Source organism: Dioscorea cayenensis, chromosome 5 (assembly GCF_009730915.1).
Source record: "Dioscorea cayenensis subsp. rotundata cultivar TDr96_F1 chromosome 5, TDr96_F1_v2_PseudoChromosome.rev07_lg8_w22 25.fasta, whole genome shotgun sequence".
Classification (NCBI taxonomy): Eukaryota; Viridiplantae; Streptophyta; class Magnoliopsida; order Dioscoreales; family Dioscoreaceae; genus Dioscorea; species Dioscorea cayenensis.
The window spans coordinates 28361532-28385390 of NC_052475.1; the positions used below are offsets into that span (position 1 = coordinate 28361532).

Genomic DNA, 23859 nt, shown 5'->3' on the forward strand with positions numbered 1-23859 from the left:
TGGTCCGCTGATCTTCTTCCCATAAAGTTTATTCTTTTTCATGATGCCATGGACCCCTCCTGCACAACCTCAATTCCATATTTTTTTTTCATGATTTTCAACTCTCATTATGTTTTTCAGTTTTGGGATCCGCATAATCCAACAACCCGTTAAGGACCCGACCCGAAAATCAAGATTCTCGATCAAAACAATATATCAAGGGGAAAAAAAGAAAATGTTACGGAAAAATAATTGATAAATGTAATTATGCATTGTCCATTGTAAGGAATTAATTTACAAAATTGGTTTTTGATATTCATCCCAAATTAAAAATTATGATAAAAATATTTCAACCAATAATGTATTTATACCCTAATATGTGAACAATATAACTACTTAAAATTTTAATAAAGCAATAAATCTTGAAATGTAAAAGAAAAAAACCCCAAAAAAAAAAATATATATATAAATCCACATCTGAATCTACATGATTGCTTGTATATCAATCTCACTCAATTTCGGACCCAAAAATCGGATTATTTAAAACCCGAATCCGATATAACCTCAGCTCCCCCAGTGGTAAGTGTTAACTTATTCATACCGCTTATTGTCCAGAGCGGCCAAATCGGTAACTGAACCGCCTAGTAACTCGGGAATGAAGACATCGAGAACCATCACCATCATCAAACATCCACTATATAAGCACTCCGTTCCCCTCCTCTCCTCCTCACTCCCTTTATCTTTCTCTTCTCCTTTTGATCCTCCTCTCGCCCTAAAAATGGTGGTTTTTGCCGTCGCGCGCAAGGATACTACGCCTTTTGATGGCCAGAAGCCTGGCACCTCGGGGCTCCGGAAGAAGGTATCGATCTATTCGCATCTGGGATTTTTTTTTTTTGATCTGTAGGTCTGGATCTCTATTTTTGGATTCTTTTCTTCAATGTTGTACAGTTAGATCTAGCTTGTTTGGAATTTTGGATCTCTTGATCTGTGTGGAAAATGATCTTGTTTGATCTCATCAACTGAGTCGGTCTGTTTGAGTGATCTGATGCATCTTGCATTGTTTGATGAGTCTTTGGGCTTTTAGGGTTGTACTTCGGTTGAAAAGGGATGAACTTTGGGGAGTGATGCAGATGTTATTCTGTTTGATTTTTATATTTGATCGTTTTTTATTTAAGTTTGGATCACTGTGTGGTAGCGTAGTGTACTGAAGCTAATTTGTACAGGCATCGCATGTTTCAATCTAAATAAGTCAGTTCAGAGCATGTTTGCGTGATGCATATGTTTCTTATGCACATTGTCATCTCTGGATAGCATACCAGATGGTAATATGCCATCTGAATCCATTCTTTGGCGCCGTTATGGATGTGCGTAAATGATAAAGTGAATTATCCCTTCATTATTTCGTAATTTTTGACAAATATACCATGACATACCTGAATTACTTTTCAGGTGACTGTGTTCGCACAACCTAATTATCTGCATAACTTTGTCCAATCCACATTTGACGCCCTTACAGCTGACAAGGTGAAAGGTAATCTTGGTCTAGTCTGTCACTATTTACCAGAAATTGTAAAGTGTAATAGGATAAAGATTAACTTCTCTTTTAAATCTGAATGAATATTTCTGCTTGACATAATGGTAATTGTATTGGAAATTTCTTAGTCTTTGTTCTTGGTTTTCTTTGTCAGATTGTAAAGTCTGATTTGCTATAATCTGTTCTTCAATCTTTAAAATTTGGTTTAAGCTCCAAGATCTTGTGGTAATGTAGGCTTTTTCCTATGTTTGTATCTGCTCTGATGGTGATTGATCACGCCACAATTGGTTTTCCTAATCTCTTAGAACTGCTAAGGAAATGTTAAGCAGCAAGAGGCGATTTGGGGACTTACAGTGATTAATCTAAGATTCAGATGAAATTTTGAATTGAAATCAATTTATTTATCTTGCTTTTTTTTGGCATGAGTAAGCTACTCAAAGGGTGTTATAGCGAAAGAGGGGGGAAAAAAGGCGTACAACAGAATTTTAATTTTGCCTGTTAGTTAAAGGTTGCATGACTAATTTCTTTGACTTAAGAGTCCCAAGCTCCTCTGTTTTTCTACAGGTACTGCTTGCATTCCATTCTTATATGAACTTAATGAAATTGATAAGGTTATTCCCTTAGTTGGGGAAGTAACGAGGATTTTGAGTAGGATCAATTTTGGCTGGTTGAATTTATTAGTATGGTGTTTCTTACCTGCATAAGTTTACTGTAGACACCAGAGAACATTAGGGTCCGCCATTTGGCTTGCCCATTTATTTTCTAAATCAGAGAAGTTTTAATAGATACAACTTGTGGTCATTTTTTTCCCATTTGAGATGGAAAGCATACTTAGTACCCAAGCTTTATCTTCACTAGCTATAAAAGTATCTTTAAACAATTTCTGTTAAAATTCAGACATAGGTATATAAGTTTTTAACCAGTACAAGTGATAGATTTGATCTACTCTTTTATCAGTGCAAAACATGACCTACTGTTATTGGGTATATGCTCCCATCAACTAACATGGGATGCCGCTGATCCCCTGTCCTTCACTATTCATCTTGCCAACTCTACATTTCCTATTCTTTTAACTACACAATTTATGATGTTCATTCACCTGGAGAGTTTAAGCACCTAACTTTTAATGCAGGTGCTACAATTGTTGTCTCCGGGGATGGCCGGTACTTCTCTAAGGATGCTATTCAGGTACATCAGATAATGCCTTGTGCATTTATTTTTTGTGGTTTGCTTATAATTTGCATCATAGCCTCTTAGAAGCCTTCCTATGTTAAGTATTACGGAGAGGTATGCTGTCAAAAATATCTGTTGATTATTTCTGGACATTTGAGCAGAACTTAAATTAATAAGATCATTGACTTTGACTCTCACAAGGCATGTGTGAGTGTGGGTGACTGTGTGTATATGTGTGTGGCAACAAAGCCTTCTTTAGTTTTGGACCTTTATGTACTATGGCCTAATCCACCCTCTGGTTTTAGATATAGGGACGCTTTAGTTTATGGGAGTTGGTTTAGAATATCATATGGATGAGAAAATATGTGCTGATTTTAAATTATATATGTGCTTCATAATTCATAATTTGAGGGGTCTGTGGATGGTAGATCATTACTGCAAGGCAATTTTCACTGAGCTTCTTAGACACCTTGTGTATTTTTCAGTTGATAATTGGTACATGTTTTTTGTTGATTGGTCACTATTGTAAACTCAATTCATGAATTGAAATTTTTTGTTAAGTGTTGTGTGTTAAAATTGGCAGATCATTATAAAAATGGCTGCTGCAAATGGAGTAAGACGTGTTTGGGTTGGACAAAATGGTTTATTGTCAACACCTGCAGTATCAGCTGTTATCCGTGAAAGAGTTAGTGCAGATGTAAGTCCATTTTTTCATAAATATTTACTCATTTTGAACCCAAGGATGGCAAATTGGACAACGCTTATTCTTTCTCTGTGAATTTAGTCCTGTTTAGGATCTTAGATCATGCTTTGAGATTTTATCTTTTCAAGAACAGGGAGCTAAGGCATCAGGTGCTTTTATACTGACAGCCAGTCACAACCCAGGTGGTCCACACGAGGTAATTTTCTCATGTATATCATTTAAGATTACAGTCAGAATCTTTATGTGTTAACTTAATATCATTGCATATTATTCCCAGGTAATTCTCTCATATATATCATTTAAAATTACAGTCAGATTCTTTATGTGTTAACTTAATATCACTTCATATTATTCCTTGACAGGATTTTGGAATCAAATACAACATGGAAAATGGTGGACCTGCTCCTGAGGGGATTACTGATAGAATATATGAGAATACCAAAACAATTAAGGAGTATTTGATTGCTGATCCCCCAGATGTACACTAATTTATTTAACTTAAATTTGTAGTTTTTCTACATACACTGAGTGCTTATTATTTACTGTTCCTTTTGACAGGTAGATACTTCTACTATAGGTGTAACAAGCTTTACTGGACCTGAAGGACAGTTTGATGTCGATGTTTTTGATTCAACAACTGACTATGTGAAACTAATGAAGTAAGAAGCCCTCATTCAATTAGCTGATGTTTTAAGAATATCTGTTATTACACTTGGGTGTTGAGACTATGCATTATTTTTCAAATCTCAGAAATGGAACATGAATGCTCATATTGACACCAAAAATTAAAAGGAAAATGGATGCTGATTTTTTTTTGGTTCCACAATATCTTGGCAAATTTTGATGTGTTAGGCTATTGGTTAATTTTATATTTGTAAAAGCTTTGCTTTTTTAAATTTAGTTAATCTCCTTTCTGTCTTAGGTCAATTTTTGATTTTGAGTCCATTCAGAGGCTGCTCACATCGCCAAAATTTTCATTTTGGTATGTAACTTGTACGCAGTTTGCTTTCATCAGTATACCCTCTATGCCTGACAAATCACCATTCTCATCATTGTTTGCATGTATATGTTTTTCAGTTATGATGCTCTTCATGGAGTTGCTGGGATTTATGCAACGCGGATCTTCGTTGAAGAGCTTGGTGCTGATGAAAGTTCATTAATAAATTGTATTCCTAAGGTGTCTTACAAATAATATAATGTCTTCAGTGTTTTTATATTTTTCAGTTCAATATTTATCTTATAATGTAATTTTTCTTTGCTCATACAGGAAGATTTTGGAGGTGGACATCCGGATCCAAACTTGACGTATGCAAAGGAATTGGTTGCACGCATGGGTTTGGGCAAATCAAGCCCTCAAGACGAACCACCAGAGTTTGGTGCTGCTGCTGATGGTGATGCAGATCGCAACATGATCCTTGGCAAAAGGTTTATGTTCTATTTGGTCAGCTTAGTATTATGTTGGAATAACTTTATTGCTTAAACTTACAAGATCAACTTGGCTTTTTAGGTTTTTTGTCACTCCATCTGACTCTGTTGCCATAATTGCGGCCAATGCAGTGCAGTCAATTCCTTATTTCTCATCTGGTCTGAAGGGTGTTGCCAGGTACTTGCAAGCATTTAATTCTGATGCTATGTGTGATTTAAATTAGGTTCATCTTACATATGTGTATTCTGCTCTGTTGGTTCTTATTTTAGTGTTAGATAAATTTTCTGATACTATTAGAGATGTTGATGGTCGAGAAGATATTGGACATGCTATTTCACCTTCCCTAATGCATAGACATATCAATTTTTTTCCCTGGTATATATAAGCATAAGGAGGAGAAGATGACATTTAGCCTGTTATTTTTAAGGTATTTGGCAATATGAAAGAAGGCTTCAGAAGGAAATGACTATCATAATATCATGTTCATTACTGCAGTTGGTGATACTTAAACTGCACAAGAATCAGTTCATATGGCCCACCCTTCATTGTCTATGCTCCAATTCATAAACCTTCCTAATCAGGGAGGATCCTGATTTAATGCTACTTATTCTCTTTCTTCTCATTCTTCTTCTCTTTTTTAAATTCTTATGATCTCTGTCTGATCAGTTAGGTTGCCCTTGATTGCCCACAAATCCACTCCTTCCCAAACTCCATTTTCCAATATCCTTTTTCTGCTCTTGCTTGGAACTTGCCCTTTTTTGTTACTATATTAATAATTAAGTTTCTCTAAGCCATATCTCATGCTCTTGTACAAGATGCTGAAATATTTGTTACCCACTTGCAGGAGCATGCCAACCTCTGCTGCACTTGACGTTGTGGCAAAGAATTTGAATTTGAAGTTTTTTGAGGTAACTTGTTTTTACTTATCCAGGCTAATTTCATGAAGGATTTAAAAATATTTTGATTCTAAACCATTGCAGGTTCCAACTGGATGGAAATTTTTTGGGAACTTGATGGATGCTGGGGTTTGTTCAATCTGTGGTGAAGAAAGCTTTGGAACTGGTAGGTTCTTCCAACTTGTTTAAAGATGGATGAGACGTATCTGGTTACATTTTCAATCATGTAAAGTCAAGTTTTATAATATCAGACTGTGATACTTGTTTGACATTTCTGGGAACTATCATAATTTAGTGTCTGTGTAATTCATCATATTCTTGATTTAGAGGCAACTTCTGCCTGTCTCGTTAATATGCTCATTTTGAGCGGCATGCATGCATGAAATGTGTACTTAATGAGTGCCCTTTTTTGATCTCTTAACCTTTTTATTTCTTCAAATGTTCTTTAATAAAGTTATTTTGCGATTGTAAACATGAATGATGACTTTTTATGTGGGAGGGCCTAATAGGGGGACTTACATTTATTGGTTCTTTTGCAGGCTCTAATCATATTCGAGAGAAGGATGGAATATGGGCAGTTCTAGCTTGGCTTTCTATCCTTGCTTATAAAAACAAAGATAACCTTAATGGTGGAAAGATGATTACAGTTGAGGACATAGTTTTGCAGCATTGGTCAACTTATGGCCGCCATTATTATACCCGATATGACTATGAGGTCTGATGATATAAAATTTTCTCAAATGATTTGTTGGTTTATGTGTCTGACCTTTTTCATGGAATTGCTACTTATGTGTATCATCAATAACAGTATTTGCAAATTGTTTTTGTTTGTGAAGAATGTGGATGCAGGTGCTGCTAAAGAACTCATGGCACATTTGGTCAACTTGCAATCATCTCTTGCTGATGTGAACAAGTATGTTGTTTTTTTCTCTGTCGATGCTTTAATTTAGTAATATGACAGCTGTAGTTTGAAATGTGATATGTATTTCCATTTGTGGTGAAGGATTCCCTTGTATATATATCTCAACATTTAGTTTTCAATTATCATGTTGTCACTTTTCAACATTGGTATCCAATCACTAATAACCAACATTTAGTTTGACATCTGATAGCAATTTTGATTTGCGGTGAAGGATTCCCTTGTATATATATTTCAACATTTAGTTTTCAATTATCATGTCATCACTTTTCAACGATGGTATCCAATCACTAGTAATATACTGATTTGAGACTCTGCTGACTTATACAGGATAATACAGGGTATAAGATCTGATGTTTCAAAGGTTGCTGAAGCAGATGAATTTGAGTACAAGGATCCTGTTGATGGTTCAATCTCAAAGCACCAGGGCATCAGATATCTCTTTGAGGATGGATCTCGACTGGTAACCAACTCTTTGTTGCTGTTTATATTTACTTGTTTCATAATTGAACTTTGAGGAGTCCCTTGCACTTGAGTCTTGATGTGTTGTTGCTTATTATCAAGTGAACTTGTAATAGTGTATTAGACATACTGGAGAAGCTTTTTTCTGTGATTCTCTAAATTAAATCCAATTTGATTCTAGGTTTTCCGCCTCTCTGGAACTGGCTCAGTAGGTGCAACCATCCGAGTCTACATCGAGCAGTATGAGAAAGACCCTGCAAAGACTGGAAGAGATTCACAAGATGCCCTTGCTGCCCTTGTAAGCAATTACTTATTTGACTTGCCCCTCATTAGTTTTTACTGAAAACATTACCTTCCTCAGCTGCTGTCAGGATTTATCAGATGAAACTTAAATTGGATTATCATTATTTGCAGGTGGAAGTGGCTCTAAAGCTTTCCAAGATGCAAGAATTCACAGGCCGCTCGGCACCAACAGTCATTACCTAAATTCAATATCCAAGTCTGGGTTATCTTTTCTCATTCTGAAAGTATTTTATATAATTACTGTGTTTCCGGTGAGCTATGCAGGGTTGATGTTGAGTATAATAACTGCATCGGATGAGAGTTTTTCGTGTCTTTTGTTGAAGATTGAAATAACGTGGCGTTGTGAACTTCGTTTTGATATTAACTTCCTTTATCTCATTTCAAAATAAATAGTGTGGTTGAGTTTGTATTGTCTTATGCTAAGTTACCTCAAAAGTTTGCTTACAATGCATTTACCGCAGTGAAGGCCCACTGGTGACCCAAGACATGGACCTATTGCACATTCCAAGGATGGGTAAAATATGAGTTACTGAGAATAATCTATTGACTTTGTTGAAATGCTGCAAATGCATCCAATAAACCACCTCCTGTTGTGGAAGAGTTAACTCCCAAATAAATAAGAGGTTGGAGTTCAAATTCCGTTTTCACAGAATGGTGCATGGCTGTGGGGTTTTGTCTATATTTAGAAGAAAGAAAAAATAAAAGCATCAAATGACTAATAGAAGGTCTATACTCTTGTTTTTCATTGGATGCACACATAATTCTAAAATAGAAATTTAAGCAGAGAGTTTTTTCGGATTTTTCTTTTCTCTTGTTTTATCTACTTTTATAAAAGTAAACAAATAAAATATTTATTTCATCAGAAGTCGAAGGAAGTATTTTTTCTTCTTCAAAGGATAATTAACTTAAATACTCAATTAAGTCAGAATTAAAATTTTCAAAAAAAATAAGTCAGAATTGGAATAAGATGAGTTACAACAAATAATGAGAACACTTGCATGCATGCAATCAGATATAATAGCTGCGGTAAATTTTACCCCCTGTCCAGTGACCACATGCAACATCAAACATTTAATAACATTTAGGAAAGAATTTTTTAGTAAAAAAGAAAAATGGATAACTTTGTTAAAATGAAACCAGATTACAACGGAGCACGGTGAAATTACCGTGAAAACTGACTAACAAAAGAGAGGAACTTAAGGAAGAAAGTTAGAATTAGTCTATGTCTTCCATATTATTGAGAGCACAAAACAAAGCAGAAGTAGCAGGTAAGCATTGTGCCTCCTTATTTGATTTCATGCAAATTGAAAGCTAGGAACTAAAGTAAAGACAATGCACTGATTATAGAACTCAAGAACTTGAAATCTCATGGAAGAGATAACTTCTTAATTTGGTTTCCAAAGGAGGGTAGTCTCAGCAATCATGGAAGTAACAACATATGGGTCCATGTTTGAAGCTGGCCTCCTGTCTTCAAAGTAACCTGTTAAGACATCAGAAACTATGTCTTTTTAACTTTTGATTACAAAAAAAAATATCAATTCTAAACTTGAATATAAAATGATCAAAGAGAAACAAGACCTTTGCCCATTTTTTCGGTGTCACGGCCGACACGAATCGATGCTCCACGGTCCGCAACTCCCTAACAAAAATATAATTATAAGAATTTACCTTGTAGAAAAGAATCTAATTGACATAGATTGTTATGGCTAACAATTATATCATATTAATGAAATTTATCTCTAATAGATCACATATCTTAGAGTACATGAGCTTATTTATTTAGTGTCTCTTATAATGTTTGTAACTCACCCATTTGAAGGTGTTAATATCTGCAGTTTCATGTCGTCCTGTGAGACGGCGTTCATTGCCTTCTCCATAAGCAGAAATATGTTCTTTGTGTCTCAGACCAAGATTTTCGATCGCTTTCCTTATTACATTGTAGCCTCCATCATTTCTCATAGACTTAGTACTGTATATATACACAAATAATGGAAAGTATAAGCAAAAAATCAAATACATGAAAGGTGATATGCACTAATATCTACAATGTCACATTGACATTACCTGTAGTTTGTATGAGCACCTGCACCATTCCAATCTCCCTAATCACACAGGAAATTTTTTTTTTTTTATAAATAAACGACTTTAAGAATTATGAACTTTTACAAAAACAATGACATTAAAACAGCAAAAGAAATCAAACCTGAATTGGCTTTGGATCAAAAGAGAGGACCACACCAGCCAACTCTGTGATTCGCTGTTTAACAACAGAAAAAGAAAATGGTAGTAATATCTTCATACCACATACTAGAAATTACAGTAGGCACAGTTTTACCTCAAGGATGTATCGAGCAATCCATAATTGATCTCCGGCAGAAATACCGACAGCAGGGCCAACTTGGAACTCCCACTGAAGATTATTAAATTAATGCAAATGTTTGAAGTTTGAATCCAAGAGAAGAAGATTAAGCTAGTGTTACCTGTCCTGGCATTACTTCTCCATTGATTCCACTGATGTTGATTCCTGCATAAAGGCAAGCCTTGTAATGGGCATCAACGACATCACGCCGGAAACACTTATTGGCTCCAACAGAGCAGTAATAAGGACCCTGATACAATTTTTGAATTCATTAATTCCATTGAAATGGATGAGTATGAGGTTTTTTAGTAGAAGTTAAGCTTGAGTTGATACTTGTTTAACTAGAATTGCAGAATAGATAAACATGATCAATGGAAGGTATGAACTGTCAGCAATTAAAATTGCACATTTTTTTTTTCAATCTAGGAATTAAATGAAACTGATTATGTTTCAGAAAAATATAAATAAATACCTGAGGACCAGGATAGCCACCTAAAGGCCAACCAACAGGCCAGTTGACATCTTTCTGCAGAAGAGTGTACTCCTGCTCTATTCCAAACCTTGTTTTGGTTTTGAAAAAATGTATATAAATAAGAGAAGTATAAATCATGAAATCAAACAAACAAGCATAAAATTAAGAAAAATAAATTACAAGTATACCAAGGCTCTTCAGCAGCAACATCAGGATGATTGAATATATTAGCAGCATTGTAGCGTTTGTTGGTCGGTATCGGTTCTCCGGCCGGTGTATAACAATCACACATAACCTGTGATTGATGTGAAACAATGTGAATTTTAATGAGAGGATCAATGTTATCATGTTCAAAAGGAAAAACTGAAGAATATAAGCTTACAAGAATGTTATTCCCCCTCCTAAATGGATCCTTGAATATGGCCTGGGGACTGCACATTAATTGCAAAAAATCCGTTCAATCTAATGTAAAAACTTGCGTCAAAAAGAAAAAAGAAAAAAAAAACCTCAGACATACTTATAGTTGATCTTTGTTTAATTAGATGATTTGTGATTATTAGGACTATGATCTTATTAGAAATAATAATAATAATAATAATAATAATAATAATAATAATAATAAAAAAATATGCCTTACTATAAGATCACTTCACTGTCCTGTCCAGGTGCTTGACCTGTGCTGGAGCCATCATAGTTCCATTTTGGGAGCTTGCTTGGATCATTGACAGGGCCTGAGAGTGTCTGCTCAGAAGAAGCATTTTTTCACATTAAATCAATATATATATATATATAAAGCGATTACAACCTAGTATATCAATTCAATATAAATATCAAACTAAACAACAAAAGAACAGATAGAAGTCATACCTAGTATATCAATTCAATATAAATATCAAACTAAACGACAAAAGAACAGATAGAAGTCATACCACATACATACATACATACATACATACGTATGTATGTATATATACAGAGAGAAAGAGAGAAGAAGAAGAAGAAGAAGAAGACCATACTCAAAATGCCATTTATTATAGACAAAATCTATGATGAAATAAAATTAAGACAATGAGCCACTTAGAAATTTTACCCTTGCTTTGCTTCTGATATCAACTCCAGACCCTCCAACCCTGTAAACCAAAATAAATCAGATAACAAGTAATAGCCAGAAAAAGGTGCATCAAATCTCTCCATCAAACAATAACACACCTAACCTTACTAATTTCAGAAAAAAAATGAAGTACTTTTCAAATAAATATTAATGAATATGCAGAAAACTATTCTTCAGAAAACAGAAATAGTATAATGCCAATAAAAAAAATAAAAAAAACTCTATTAAACAAACAGAGAACAAAAACATCATAAATAAAATTAAAGTATATATATGTGGCATGACAAACCAGATATACTCAGCAATGATCTTATCTGTGTGATCAGAGAGACTGAGATTGACAAGATCATTGATGAGAGACATGGTTGGTGAAGTAAAGGAAGAAGCCAGGAATAGTATACAATGAAGAGATGTGAGGAGGAAATGTGAAAAACTTCATGGGGGATTTATAGAGTTGATGTTAGTGGTGGGAATGTGAAGATGATGCTTAATTTTTATTCCGGTAAGGTACAATAATGCAAAAGATATTGATAAAGTACTAGTGGTAAAAAGAATATCCAAATTGGAACACAAGTGTAGTCCTTTTTAATAAGTACAGGTGTGGTTTTTGGAGGCAGAGTTCGAGTTGAACAAGCTAAGATGATTAGAGTTCTTCATTGATTTTTATTTTTATAATTGACGCATTTTGTGCTCATTTTGTTTTTAGATTTTTTCAATTTTGATATGAGTTTCGTTTAGTTGTTCTGAGGATCATAAAATATGTTTATGATCTATAAAGATGCTTGAAGGGAGGGAGATTCGTCCATGTGGGATGGGGAAAAGCTCATTGATATCTAGATAAAATCTCAACTTTTTTAATCACTCAGATCATCTCTTTTTTGTCAACTTATTTTTCCATGAAACTGTTTTTTTTTTTTCCCAAATCTAACACGTGTTTCTTTTTGAAGGATGAAACTGTGTTTTTTTCTTCTTTCCTTTAGAAATTGATACAATATGATCAAAAGCAATATCTTCTACTTATTTATTTATTTTATTAAAAATGTTTGTACAAATTTCGAGGTTTGATAACAAAGGTTGCCAACTTTGATTCTTCTTCCTCAGAGTATATATTTAATGGCTGATGCTGTGAAATCTTTGCTTGATTCATTGAAATGCAAACAATTGCTAGACATTCATATATCTCGCAAGGAAATTGTCACAAGATTTGCATGACAGAGCTGCAATGTCATGCTGGAATCAATCAATTATCAAATACCAAATGTGTAGTGTATATATATATATATATATATATAGAGGGGTATCTATGAGTTTTTTAAGTATCCGGTCATGTATCAAAGGAATCCATAAGTTTTACCAGTGTATAGGTGATCATGGTATCACTAGATTAAAGTGTTTTTGGCTAGTATATTCTTCGTGAACCTAGAGAAAAATGGGGGAAATAATTGTTTTTCTTTTGCATACATATACGCCTGTAAACTTGTTGTAGGTACACCTTTCCTTTGAAATATCGGACTTCAGTAAATCAATTGAAAAACATCTTTATGGCATTTAATAAGATTGTAATTCTTAATCCTCAACATTTTGTCATCTCAAAGATTGTGATTAAGGTTAAAAGCATTAAAAAATAAAAAATAACATTTCCAAAGCATGAAAGAGTGGTTTATTCACATTTTTAAAAAAACAATAAAACAATAAGAAATTTTTAAAATTTTAAATAAGAAATCTATGAAAAAAAAATTGAGATATCATCTGCATATATAAAATTTTAAAGAAATCAAAGAATCTATGTATACATATACATAAGTGCAGAATTTTACAGAATTCTGCAAGCGTACATGTGCATGTAAACAAGAATAATTTCTGCATTCTTTATCTACAAGTCATCGAAAACATTTTCTATTATGAGATGGTAACTTTTCCAGAGCTCATAACCGAAAGTCTGACACATATATAAAGTATTTTTTACTTCTCTTGACAACCACTAAAAGAAAAGGCCATTAAAAAAAGTTCCCTGTTCATGCCTGCAGACTAGTTCTGCAATGCAATATGAACCGTTAATGGAGGCATGGAACATATTCTCAAGAACCAAATCCTGTTAAATGGCACAGTTATTGTCAGGTTTGGAATATATTACATCAAAATATAAAATCTCCAGCTTTTCATCATCAAGATTTTTTAGTGAAAAATGAGATAAACAATATAGTAGCTGGAAAATTACATTTATGATGGCAGTACAAAAAAAACACAAATAATTTTAAACAAGGAACCCACAAAGACTACAATGTACATTCTTCTGGCTGCTTTATAGCTGGACATGAGAACCAACTGATCTTCTTGCCCAAATCTTTCCCCCTCTGGCTCATATGGTCTTCAAAAATAAGTGAAAAAGGTAAAAATGGCCACATGAGCATGTCATCCGGGAACAAAAAGAATAGTTCCCGAGAATGTAGAGAATATCTTATTATACCCGACCTTGGATAAACAACCACTATTATGTTCTTTACACCCATTATACACTACTCTATCAACTGTTGCTCCAAATGGATGTGATGCTCCCCTGATACCGAGAACAAGTATGATGATATAAACAGAAAATCCCTAGATGTAAATAGCATGCTCAATGTTGAAACTGTCCAGAATTCCATGAAGATCTAGAGGGTGGGCGAGTTGTGTCTGAAATAGGTGAAGGGCGACGACTTTCATCTGATTTTTGCATCTCCTACAAAGATATTGATAACAAATCATATTTAGATAAACAATGTTTAGTTGAACCAGCGCTGCAAACCTGTGATAATGTTGATGGCGTTGCTTTGCGGGACTGCTGCTGCAATTTGGCATGCATTCGATGCTGGTTCTGCATGTGCTCAAATTGCTGTAACCTAGATGCAAAATTAATTGCATTGTGCATGTTCCCTGAATCTTGGTTCCTGATGATGTCTTCAGATACTGGCAGTATCTGGGAATACGGATTCCCTGAAGAAGCTCGCTTAAGCTGATCGGTATTGAAAGCAATTGATGGCACAGTTTTTAACCGATTCCGTAATATTTGAAAGGCTGCACTTTGCTGCACGTAAAAATGAGAATGTCCAAGAAGTTATAAAGGAACAGATACACTTGAGTATAACATACTGATGAAGTCCGCATAAAATTCAATGCCATAATTTCACTAAGCTAGTACTTAGACGGAGAAAATGATCAAGCACTCCTATATGCAAGAATTCCAAATATTATACCGCCTATGTAATTATATAGGAAAACTAAAGCTAATAAGGATAAACTGAATCCTGAGTTTGTAAGTTCATCTTTTACTGTACTTGCACCTGAAATTAAGACTAAAACTTAGCTTAATTGGCTAAACTCATGTCATGTGTAAAACCAAGTGGTACTTCAACCATTGCAACCCTCTTGTTCATTTTACAATCCAAAGTGAAAATCTTCTTTGCAGAAAAACCACTGACTTGATGACTAACAAGGGGTCCTGACTCCTCATACATGATTTTCAAGAAAGCCTATGAGAGTACTATTTTAAACAGTTAAGGTCACTTCCAAATGTGAAAAAATATACAATTTCATCCACCCATTAGTTTGGCCAATTAAGGTCAAGATCTATCACGCCCTTAACTCCATTTTAAACTAAATTAATGCACATTACTTTAATTGGACATTAAAAGTGCTACTAGGACACTTGAATTTAATGAAAACCAAATAAATGGCACAGATAAAAAATAGGTATTGCCCATCAGATAAAAAATTAAACTTCCAATAAATGCATCTCACCACGTTCTTACATACTGATGTTTGTTAAGCTAAAAGCCGAAAACATTAAGACTAGATACTTTTAAGGCATGTCCTGTAACCATGTCACTCCATTATTTCCACTATTATGTCATGGCAGCATATTGATACAATAGGAAAAGCTATTCTCCACTCAGCCATGAAAGAAACAAAAAAATTTACTCACAATATTACCTGAGGTAGCAACATTAGAAGACCATACAAAGCCTTCAGCAACCAAGTATATTTTCCAGGCTCCAGAAGCTTCAATGTTGAAATATTATGTTAGTCTACGAATAAAATTATCATAAAAGAGAAAATATTGGAAAATAGGATCCCTCACTAATAGACAATGCCACCATGAGAACAGTTTCTACACAACTGTAGTACCAACTTTTCAGCACCATGAAAAAAGATAACTATAAGGGTGTAAGCGTAGATAGGTGCTATTTTTTGAGGCTGATAAGAGCATCTGATTTATGGTGTGTGCCGACCACAATCACAAAAAAGGACAAATTTTTACAAATGACATCTGAGGTGGACAGGGATAGTTTCCCAACATAGCAACCAAAATAAACCTTCCAGGGAAAAACACTAGCTGCTAATCACTAGGAAAAAAATATCCGTACATAAGTAACTACCTATAAGTATTATGTCAGCTGCGCATATTGAGAGTTGGACTGCATATTTTAAAATGGCCACTTCACATCATTTATTGAACAATAAGGTTTATAGGGTTATGAAAAAAAAGACTTGTACTAGGGGCAACCTTTTCCCAATTTGCACATAAGTCCCCAAGCTCAAGCAAATTTGGCAGTTCCACAAAGACCAAATATCCAAGAGCCTTTATACAAGACCTTACAGAGTTGGTTGGTTTTTTTTTTTTTCACTCACTAAGATCTTGATACGAGAAAACTTAAGCCAAACCAAGAATTAAGTGCTAACAAGAAAGGATTTTAAACTCATAAACAACAGCTAAATGAGGCATACAGAAATTTAACTAGATAGCAAAGTACCTGCAATCTTAGGTAAGCAAAGATTGGAGTTTCCATCAGACGGATTAACTTGTCCAGCTGAACCAAGAACTTGACATTTATGTCCTCTTCCCCAAGTGATTGAATAACAGAACTTGCATGTTGATAAGCCTTGCATAAAAGGCAGCATTTCACCAGAAGATGTAAAGAAAGATAATCCCTCCAAGATGCACAAGCATTGCAAATAATATATACCTACCTGAGCAAGTAGGCACAAGCTTATTGTTGCCATTGCAGAATGACACCAAGAAGCATACAAAGATATAAATAAGTCTTTCCCGGCAACGTTCACCAGAGATTGCTTTAGAAGAGCTCGTAGGTCAGCCAACTCAGATGAAGTAAGTAAAATCAAGTTCAGAGCCTGAATACTCAAGATTTCACAACAGATACAGTTAAACAAAAGGCATTTCTATTTGGCTATGGGAGAACATAAAGCCCATACAACTTAGTAAACAAACAACCTGAACCATAATAGATGCGAAATCCAAATCATCTTCTCCCTCTAGAATTGTGGAGAATTCACGATAAACCCTTTCCGCATCCAAAAGAACACAAAGTCTACGTACAATTAAAGCACCACGCCTGAAGTAAAATTCATAAAGCAGGTTATTCACAATCACTGCAAGGCACAGGCTCCAACTTTGCTTTACTAAAAAAGCAACCAATTCAGCAAACCAAAGCATGAAAATTAAAGAGCATAATTTCAGTTGAAGAAAGAGAACAAAATGAGCATACTTTTCAAGGAGTGAATGGTCAGACCGAAAGTTATGAATAAGAAAGACAACAAGATGACGGAAGTGTGGAGCATCTTTTGCTATACATGCAAGCACTTCAAGTACGAGAAGAACCACCTGCAAGTATAAATTGCATCAATTTGGGGAAAATGAGCAAAAACGAATAAAAGCAACTTACAGAAAACCATCTGACTGGAAACTGAATATGAAATATGATATTTTTTTAATTAGATAAAATGCACTCATTTAGCATCAGGCAAACAGTTGCATAATGGTTCAGTTAATGTCTTAAAAAACAGTAGGAATATATTTTCCCTTCAGAGAAGTAGGGTCAAAAGAACTTTGGTTTGCAAGTTGTCACAGACAGCTTAGCTCATAGCACTTACGTGTATTCAAAATGTGGCATGATATATTTATTGAAGTCAGCAATATGAAGTGTGCAGTTTAGGTACCAGGTGGCATTAGTCAGTTAGGTTTAGTGGACACTAGATTTTGCAAGACTAAGAATGGCTTAGAAACAACCAAGTAGTATAGATGACTATATGTGTATTTAAGTGGCCTTGTAAATTTTCATGTTTATGCAGTTACGAACTTAACGTAGTGTCATCATAACATATTTCTTCCTTGTGTTCTCCTTTTCAAACTATAGCTTGCTTAACTCAGACTCCATGTTCAAATTAAGAGCAGCTTATTCAATATGCAAGTAATGCAGCTCAAGCTCAGGTTACACTTTTTACTCTTTCTAGGTCGAAGCTCAGTTGTTATTTAAAGATTCTGTTAACTTACTGATTTGGCAAATCTCAAATCTAAATGTCCTGCAATTCAAATGTCCAGGAATTTCTTTTATGGGCATATAAATATACCATCCTGCATTTTAGGTAGTTGCACCTTATTTCCATTGCTTCTCATTTCTCCCCCATTGCTCAATAGAGGGGTGTGCATAATTTGTTTAAAATAAAAATCAACTAACATATAACCACCTCAATTCAAACAATTCAATTTTATCCAATTTAGTTTGATTATAATTTTATATTAAAAAAAATATCAAATATTTGATTATGATACACAGTCCTAAAGAAATATGTTAAAACAATGAATATTATGCTATTTTTCTAACTATATCAATTTTTTTTTCTCTTTATTCTATTAAAATTGTGTACTTCTATGTTTTACCTAATTTTATTAAAAAGGAAATAAGTTATTTATGGGTTAGTTACATATAATCTAACTACTGTTCGTCTAAGAACCAACCAACTACTGAATTGACTGAAATATTTCACTCCATATCAATAATCAGCTACAGGGTTGAGCTACATGAGTTCATTTTCTATGTTTCCTAATTGAAATTCTTTGGTTATACAACTCTCTTAACCATATAAACACTTCTAGCCAAATGATCTAATAAACTACACATATGGGGTCACTCAGAAAACATTTTATTGCATATGCAATATCAAATTAAAAATATTCTACATGAAGTTATTGTGATTGTTTTCATCTTCTAAAATAGTTTCAATTTTTTCACTTAGTTTTCTTCTGGTAAATTTCTGCTGTATGCTTTATCAAAGTATGATAACAATCAGTTTGATTTTGGCCATATGTGCTCATATTTCAGAATATATCCTGGGTCATGCATAGCATGCACAAACTATAACCAAATAATATGACAAGAAGAAATATTTCATTTAAAAAAAAATAAAAAGTTACCTCATCAGATGGATCAGATAATGCACTAAGAAGGGAACCAAAAATGTCATTCAAATATGAAATAACCTGTTTAAAATAAAAGATAAAAAACAATGAATTCAAAAGAAAATCAAGTCAACAAACTGAATAAAAGATGCACAGATGCACACTAACAAATAAGGAGGATATATCAATGATCAGTATAGAAAATGCCTTCCAACATGATGTTCTGGTAATACCCAATTAGCCAGTATGAATATAGTGATCAGATTATTAATTTATCAAGTCAACTATTTATCTAAATTATGAAACATTATATATAGCAATTTATCAAGTATATTTCCATAAATTCACAAGAATCATTATTTATAGTAATCAAATCACTTGTTACTTAAGACACAACAGTCGTTAAACATCAGTCTCTGACTGTCTGTAAGAGAAGAATAGCAAACTCAAAAGTAGAAGTTGTTGCAGCATTTCCATGCACCTTTTGTTCATATAATTGCTTTCTTGTGATAAATAAAGTTAAGTTTGGACCATTTTCCATGAGCCACACCAAACTAAGACATGGCCGTAGATGACAAGAAAATCCATGCTAAAGTGTTTTGGCAATTCGTAGTCCCAAAAATAATCTTAAGTGCGTCCTAAGATTTCAAGAGACTTTCCAACTGTTTGAAATGCATGCCAAAATGCCTAAAATGCAATACTATACAAGCCCCAGCGCACAATTTTATTTTATTTTTATTTTATTATTTTTGCTTTCCCTTGCACACAAATCTTTCAAAATTCCTTATTCCTTTCATCAATTCACCACAATGAAAAATATAGTGAGCCCTTCATAAATAATGGTGACATGAAAATCAAAATTATGAAAACATGGACAGTTATCAGGTTTGCTGGAAACTAATGTAGTGTTACTAGAAAATGGGTCAAATCGTTTGAATTTCATCTCATTCATATGCATTATTATTTATTTATTTTTTAACCTCTCCTTTATTATAAAAACTTATAAATTTTTTTTTTGAATTTTTTGTTTTTCTCCTTTCTCCCTTGTCTTTGCTTTATTCTTTTAACCCTCATTTTCCTTCTCTCCTGCATCCTCACTGGTACCAGATTTATATATCAAGAATGAAGAAAAGTATACAACATAAGTGTAAATCTAGGCCCAAAGGCTTTAACAGCAACAGATTCATGATAAGATCATCAGCAATTGATAAGTAAACAAATGCTTAACCTAATCATAAAGCTTGAAAATGGTGTACCTCAGCTCTATGCCGAGCCAAAAGAGTTGCAATCCAATGCAATGCCTCGATTCTAGTAGCTTCCCATTCACTTGTCAATTCTCTGTTATAACAAAGGCAAGTTAACACATATGGGCAAATATATGACCAAACAAGGAAAAAAAACAACCCTTCCATGCCAACTCCCATGCGTTTGAACAACACACGAGACATGAGCACATGAAATAGAGCCATAAGTAACCTTTAAACCTATCAATTTCCCACATGACAAAGTATGCACCTCCTAGCAATAGAAAGGATTGCCCCTATATCAAATCCCTCGCCTGGATCAGCACGAATCGAACGAAGCTCTTCATTGGTTTCTCGAGCGACCTGATTAACAAATACTCGGTCAACACAGTCCAATACTCAGAAGCTGAAAAGTACCGGTCAGTGGCTACTGAACCTAAACACAGACAAACAGAAAGGTTACCACTCGTATCTTTTCCTCTTTATCAGATATGCAGGGTAGGATAGCTCCCAAAATGTCAGCATAGTATGGAACAAGCTGGTCTCCACCAAGTTTTACAAATTCATTTATCTGAAATATTATTAGCATGAACCCAGAAATCAGGACTTCCACGATATATATATATATATATATATGAAAAATATGAAATAAGGAAAATCATCTTTATCAAGAAACAACACATATACCCTTTTGTAAAATTATTTAGTCAATAGCCACAAGAAAAACTAAAGAGTCCCACGATGACAAGTATGTGGCATTTGTCCTTACCCAGGTGATAGCAGTCAAACGAGTAAATTCATCAGGAGAGCCTGCCCTCTGTACCAATATTTCAGCCATACGGCCATAATCTACATTCTTCAAAGAAGCAAACGTTCACTTAGAATCATGCAATACAGTACAAATATATATAGATATATATATATATATATCCATGATATAGTAAATATTAAAGATCCACTGTATAGTCAAATATTCAATTGGATATACCAGCACCTAACGTTTCCCTCCTTACATCTACTAAAAAACTTATTAACCACCTTTCCTGAGGAACAAAAGACTTACTGGAGAATTTTTAATTTCTTGGAGAAATTCAGAAAGAGCAGAATCAGCCTGCTGTCGTATTTCATGGCTGGAATCACTTAACATGTTAAACAAACCTGCAGTATTTACATAGTCAACTTTAAGATAAGAAATAAAGAGGCTCAATAAACCTAAGAAACAATTTTTAAACTCTAGACATACCATCAAGAAAATCTGGAAGGAAACCAAGCATATCAATATCTGGAACACTATCCAATACAGTGATCCAGCCAACCAAAAATTGCCGTACATATGGGTTGAGTACATTCATACGCTCTCTCAAAAGTGGTATAAATTCTTCTATGCTTTAAAAGGAAATACATAGAATAGTCATGTTATTGCATCTTACAAATATAAATAAAAGAAATAACATGGTCAATGATGTTTAGAGCTGCACCTGAACTGATCACTCTCGGTGACAATATCCTGGTTATGAAATTCAACCAATCAAACCCCAAATAAAAAGAACATACTAGAATGGCTCATTAGGTGTTAGCTAATTTTATAGTAAGAAGTCATATGATATCACCTTTACAAGCCGGTCAAGGAGATGAGCTGCACTCTGCACATTTGCATCAGAATCTGCTGAAAGCTTACAAAGTGCATCAAATATCTGATTAAAATATACAATGAACTCGCCTCTTACAACCTATACAAATTAGAAAAACAAATTAGCCCATACGAAACACCCAGCCACTAAATCATCCCTAGTTGACCCATACCAACCTTCGCTATATTATACAGTGCTTCACAAGCATAATATCGGACTCTACTATCTTGATCAAGAAAGGAGTTAAGTACAGGTGGTACAATTTGCTGAAAAAAGACAGACAAAGAAAACCATATTCAAAAAGCAATCGAAGAAAATCAGGTTAAATAAAAGTAAATGTTTATGCTTCATAGAAAGGGTATGAGACAGCATTCTCTTGGTAGCACAATCAAGAGCCAAACTATCATAAATAATGGTCCAGCATCAATCAAAATTACAAAATCTGATCTATATATATAGTATGTGTGTATGTATATATATATTTATGCATACGCATACACACACAACCTGTACACATTTTATATGAGAAACATCTCTCTCTATATATGCATGCCCATCTGCAGCCAAAAAAAAAAATTGAGCAACTCTTTTCATAGATTTTAAAATTTTCATCACTTCACAAATACTCTAACCAAACTGGTCATGAACTAAACAGAAAACTTGGCATGTAAAGACACAGTATCCTTCTATTGTCAATATCCACCTAGATTTAACCAAGGTCAAAAATCTCCACTTCCTAAGTAATATTCTTTTCAAAAGGCATAGACAAAAACCAATTACTTTAAATCAAACACTACGGCGGCATTTCCATACTGGTATTGGTAAAGACATCTTTAAAGTATGCTTAACTAGAAAAATCTTGAAAACCAATTGACAGTCAGGAAGACATAATTTAGTAGATCCTTAAAAAATATGAGTACTGAGTACTCAGGACATGAAAGTATGAAACCAATAAGATATCATATAGAAAGAGAGTGAACCAGTTTTAGATATCATATCCTTGCATATACCATTTAACTCACCACACATTCAAATTCAAATCTATAACCGTAGCAATGGTTCACTAGTATAAATAAGGTAATTGGATAAGTTAATATACCTCTATACATTAACATCAAATGCTGGAACTGTTGATTTATGACTTCTACGTGTATTCTTGCCAACTGTTATGTGGTTATATCATTTAACATCAACTACTTAATATTGTGAACTTTAGACTCATATGCAAACAACTCAACTTCAAAAGCATACATCTGATCTAAGATCAATTAGTCAAATCACACTGCAATTTAATCCAGCAACCCCACTGAGGTCACTCTACAATAAACCATCTAACAGACTACACCAATAATGGAGTCCTCATAAACAGCAGACATAGTAATGAAGATGAAAATGGATGCCCAAATTGTGAAATGAAGAAGGATGTAACAAAATATTCATAAAGATGAGTACATGGAAGACTTGAAAACTGCACTGAACCCGTTGGGAATTAGAATTGCTGGTTATGACTAATTATGTTTCAGAGCATTCTAATCCTTCTACAAGACTAACCTCAAGATGCTGTGCTGCTTCAGATGTCAAACCAACTGTTGCCGCAGCAAGCCCTATCAATCCACCCTGCTAAAAACAACACCAGACGCCTTATTCACAAAAACACATCATAATACAACTAAAAGATAAGACTTTCAATCCCTATCCACCATTAACAACCTTCCTATGGTTGGCCTGCTGCGAGTAGGTGAACTCCGTTGTCAACAAGTTGATGATCGCGGTGATCTTATCATGCTCCCCCGCTATCGTCAATTGCTTCACGATTCCTTCGATCTGCCATTTTCCCCAAAAATTACACGCAACTCAACAATCAATAACCCTCGAAGCCCCAAAAAGAAAAACTAAGGAACAACAAATATATAATTCCAAATACTTCAAGGGCCGCATTCTTGCGCTTCTCATAGAGCTTGTCGGCGAGGTTCCGGAGCACGAACGCCGGGACAATCGTGTCCGACATCTCAACAAACAAAGAGAAATAGAGAGACGAAGAGGACTCTCGAGATCTCTATGCAGAGTGTTCCAGGACCTTCTCCTCCAGAGGCCAAATGGCAGAGCCGAGGAGTGGCCCAGATCGAGCAATAGTAGCCAAACCCTAACCCTAGATTTTCGTGATCGGAGGAGATGGCAAGGGTTCTTTGTTGGACCTCGACTTCTCCATCCTCCTGGATTTCTCTCCGGAACTTTGAGAGCCCCGGGGACTTTTTAGTTTTTATCTCAAGTGATGACTTCGAGACGCCAATTCGACGAGAAAATAATGGAAAACGAGATGAAAACGAAAATGGAAATTAAAAAAAAAAAAAATTGAATGAGAATTATTTTTTTATTTTTCTAAATTTTCTTGAATTTTAATTGTCGGTTCCCT

General features: G+C 34.4%; 3 protein-coding genes across 5 annotated transcripts; 1 reads left to right on the forward strand and 2 right to left on the reverse strand.

The window, feature by feature from the left end:
• The first annotated feature begins 684 nt into the window (after positions 1–684).
• On the forward strand, positions 685–7812 carry LOC120261240 (phosphoglucomutase, cytoplasmic). Its single transcript, XM_039269041.1, has 18 exons — positions 685–838; positions 1429–1510; positions 2646–2701; positions 3270–3383; positions 3523–3585; positions 3752–3868; positions 3948–4048; positions 4312–4371; positions 4467–4566; positions 4657–4814; positions 4897–4992; positions 5660–5723; positions 5796–5877; positions 6251–6426; positions 6548–6624; positions 6961–7093; positions 7274–7390; positions 7507–7812. The coding sequence occupies exons 1-18, from the start codon at positions 758–760 to the stop codon at positions 7576–7578; spliced, it is 1749 nt and encodes a 582-aa protein (XP_039124975.1). The 5' UTR covers positions 685–757; the 3' UTR covers positions 7579–7812.
• A 675-nt stretch (positions 7813–8487) lies between these two features.
• LOC120262093 (glutamine synthetase nodule isozyme-like) lies at positions 8488–11774 on the reverse strand. 2 transcript variants are annotated; one of them, XM_039270147.1, is made up of 13 exons: positions 11627–11774; positions 11317–11356; positions 10864–10967; positions 10609–10657; positions 10415–10521; positions 10227–10314; positions 9876–10004; positions 9731–9805; positions 9599–9652; positions 9460–9497; positions 9205–9364; positions 8974–9034; positions 8488–8875 (listed from the first exon to the last, which is right to left on the reverse strand). In XM_039270147.1, exons 1-13 carry the CDS (start codon positions 11698–11700, stop codon positions 8781–8783), a joined length of 1074 nt encoding a protein of 357 aa, XP_039126081.1. In that variant the 5' UTR covers positions 11701–11774; the 3' UTR covers positions 8488–8780. The 2 variants fall into 2 exon arrangements, with proteins under 2 accessions (XP_039126081.1, XP_039126082.1); XM_039270148.1 differs by lacking the exons at positions 8974–9034; positions 9205–9364 and having other exon boundaries at positions 8816–8873.
• Positions 11775–13432: 1658 nt separating this feature from the next.
• LOC120261215 (protein VAC14 homolog) lies at positions 13433–23747 on the reverse strand. 2 transcript variants are annotated; one of them, XM_039269000.1, is made up of 20 exons: positions 23371–23747; positions 23157–23270; positions 22998–23063; positions 21623–21712; positions 21426–21545; positions 21294–21322; positions 21059–21201; positions 20879–20973; positions 20585–20671; positions 20279–20386; positions 20087–20178; positions 19828–19909; positions 18587–18652; positions 16881–16996; positions 16607–16727; positions 16345–16506; positions 16128–16256; positions 15307–15375; positions 14123–14401; positions 13433–14056 (listed from the first exon to the last, which is right to left on the reverse strand). In XM_039269000.1, the coding sequence occupies exons 1-20, from the start codon at positions 23452–23454 to the stop codon at positions 13955–13957; spliced, it is 2154 nt and encodes a 717-aa protein (XP_039124934.1). In that variant the 5' UTR covers positions 23455–23747; the 3' UTR covers positions 13433–13954. The 2 variants fall into 2 exon arrangements, with proteins under 2 accessions (XP_039124934.1, XP_039124933.1); XM_039268999.1 differs by having other exon boundaries at positions 22998–23066.
• Between the last annotated feature and the right edge of the window lie 112 nt (positions 23748–23859).

Coding starts and splice junctions, on each gene's coding strand:
- LOC120261240 (XM_039269041.1), top strand. CDS start 758: ATGGTGGTTTTTGCCGTCGCGCGCAAGGATACTACGCCTTTTGATGGC. Junction 4,049..4,311: donor GACTATGTGAAACTAATGAA/GTAAGAAGCCCT, acceptor TTTCTGTCTTAG/GTCAATTTTTGATTTTGAGT. Junction 4,815..4,896: donor AACATGATCCTTGGCAAAAG/GTTTATGTTCTA, acceptor TTGGCTTTTTAG/GTTTTTTGTCACTCCATCTG.
- LOC120262093 (XM_039270147.1), bottom strand. CDS start 11,700: ATGTCTCTCATCAATGATCTTGTCAATCTCAGTCTCTCTGATCACACA. Junction 9,806..9,875: donor GAGAAGTAATGCCAGGACAG/GTAACACTAGCT, acceptor AATAATCTTCAG/TGGGAGTTCCAAGTTGGCCC. Junction 9,035..9,204: donor ATATTAACACCTTCAAATGG/GTGAGTTACAAA, acceptor TATTTTTGTTAG/GGAGTTGCGGACCGTGGAGC.
- LOC120261215 (XM_039268999.1), bottom strand. CDS start 23,454: ATGTCGGACACGATTGTCCCGGCGTTCGTGCTCCGGAACCTCGCCGAC. Junction 18,653..19,827: donor TGGCTCGGCATAGAGCTGAG/GTACACCATTTT, acceptor TATTTTAAACAG/GTTATTTCATATTTGAATGA. Junction 16,997..18,586: donor TATCTGATCCATCTGATGAG/GTAACTTTTTAT, acceptor TTATACTTGCAG/GTGGTTCTTCTCGTACTTGA.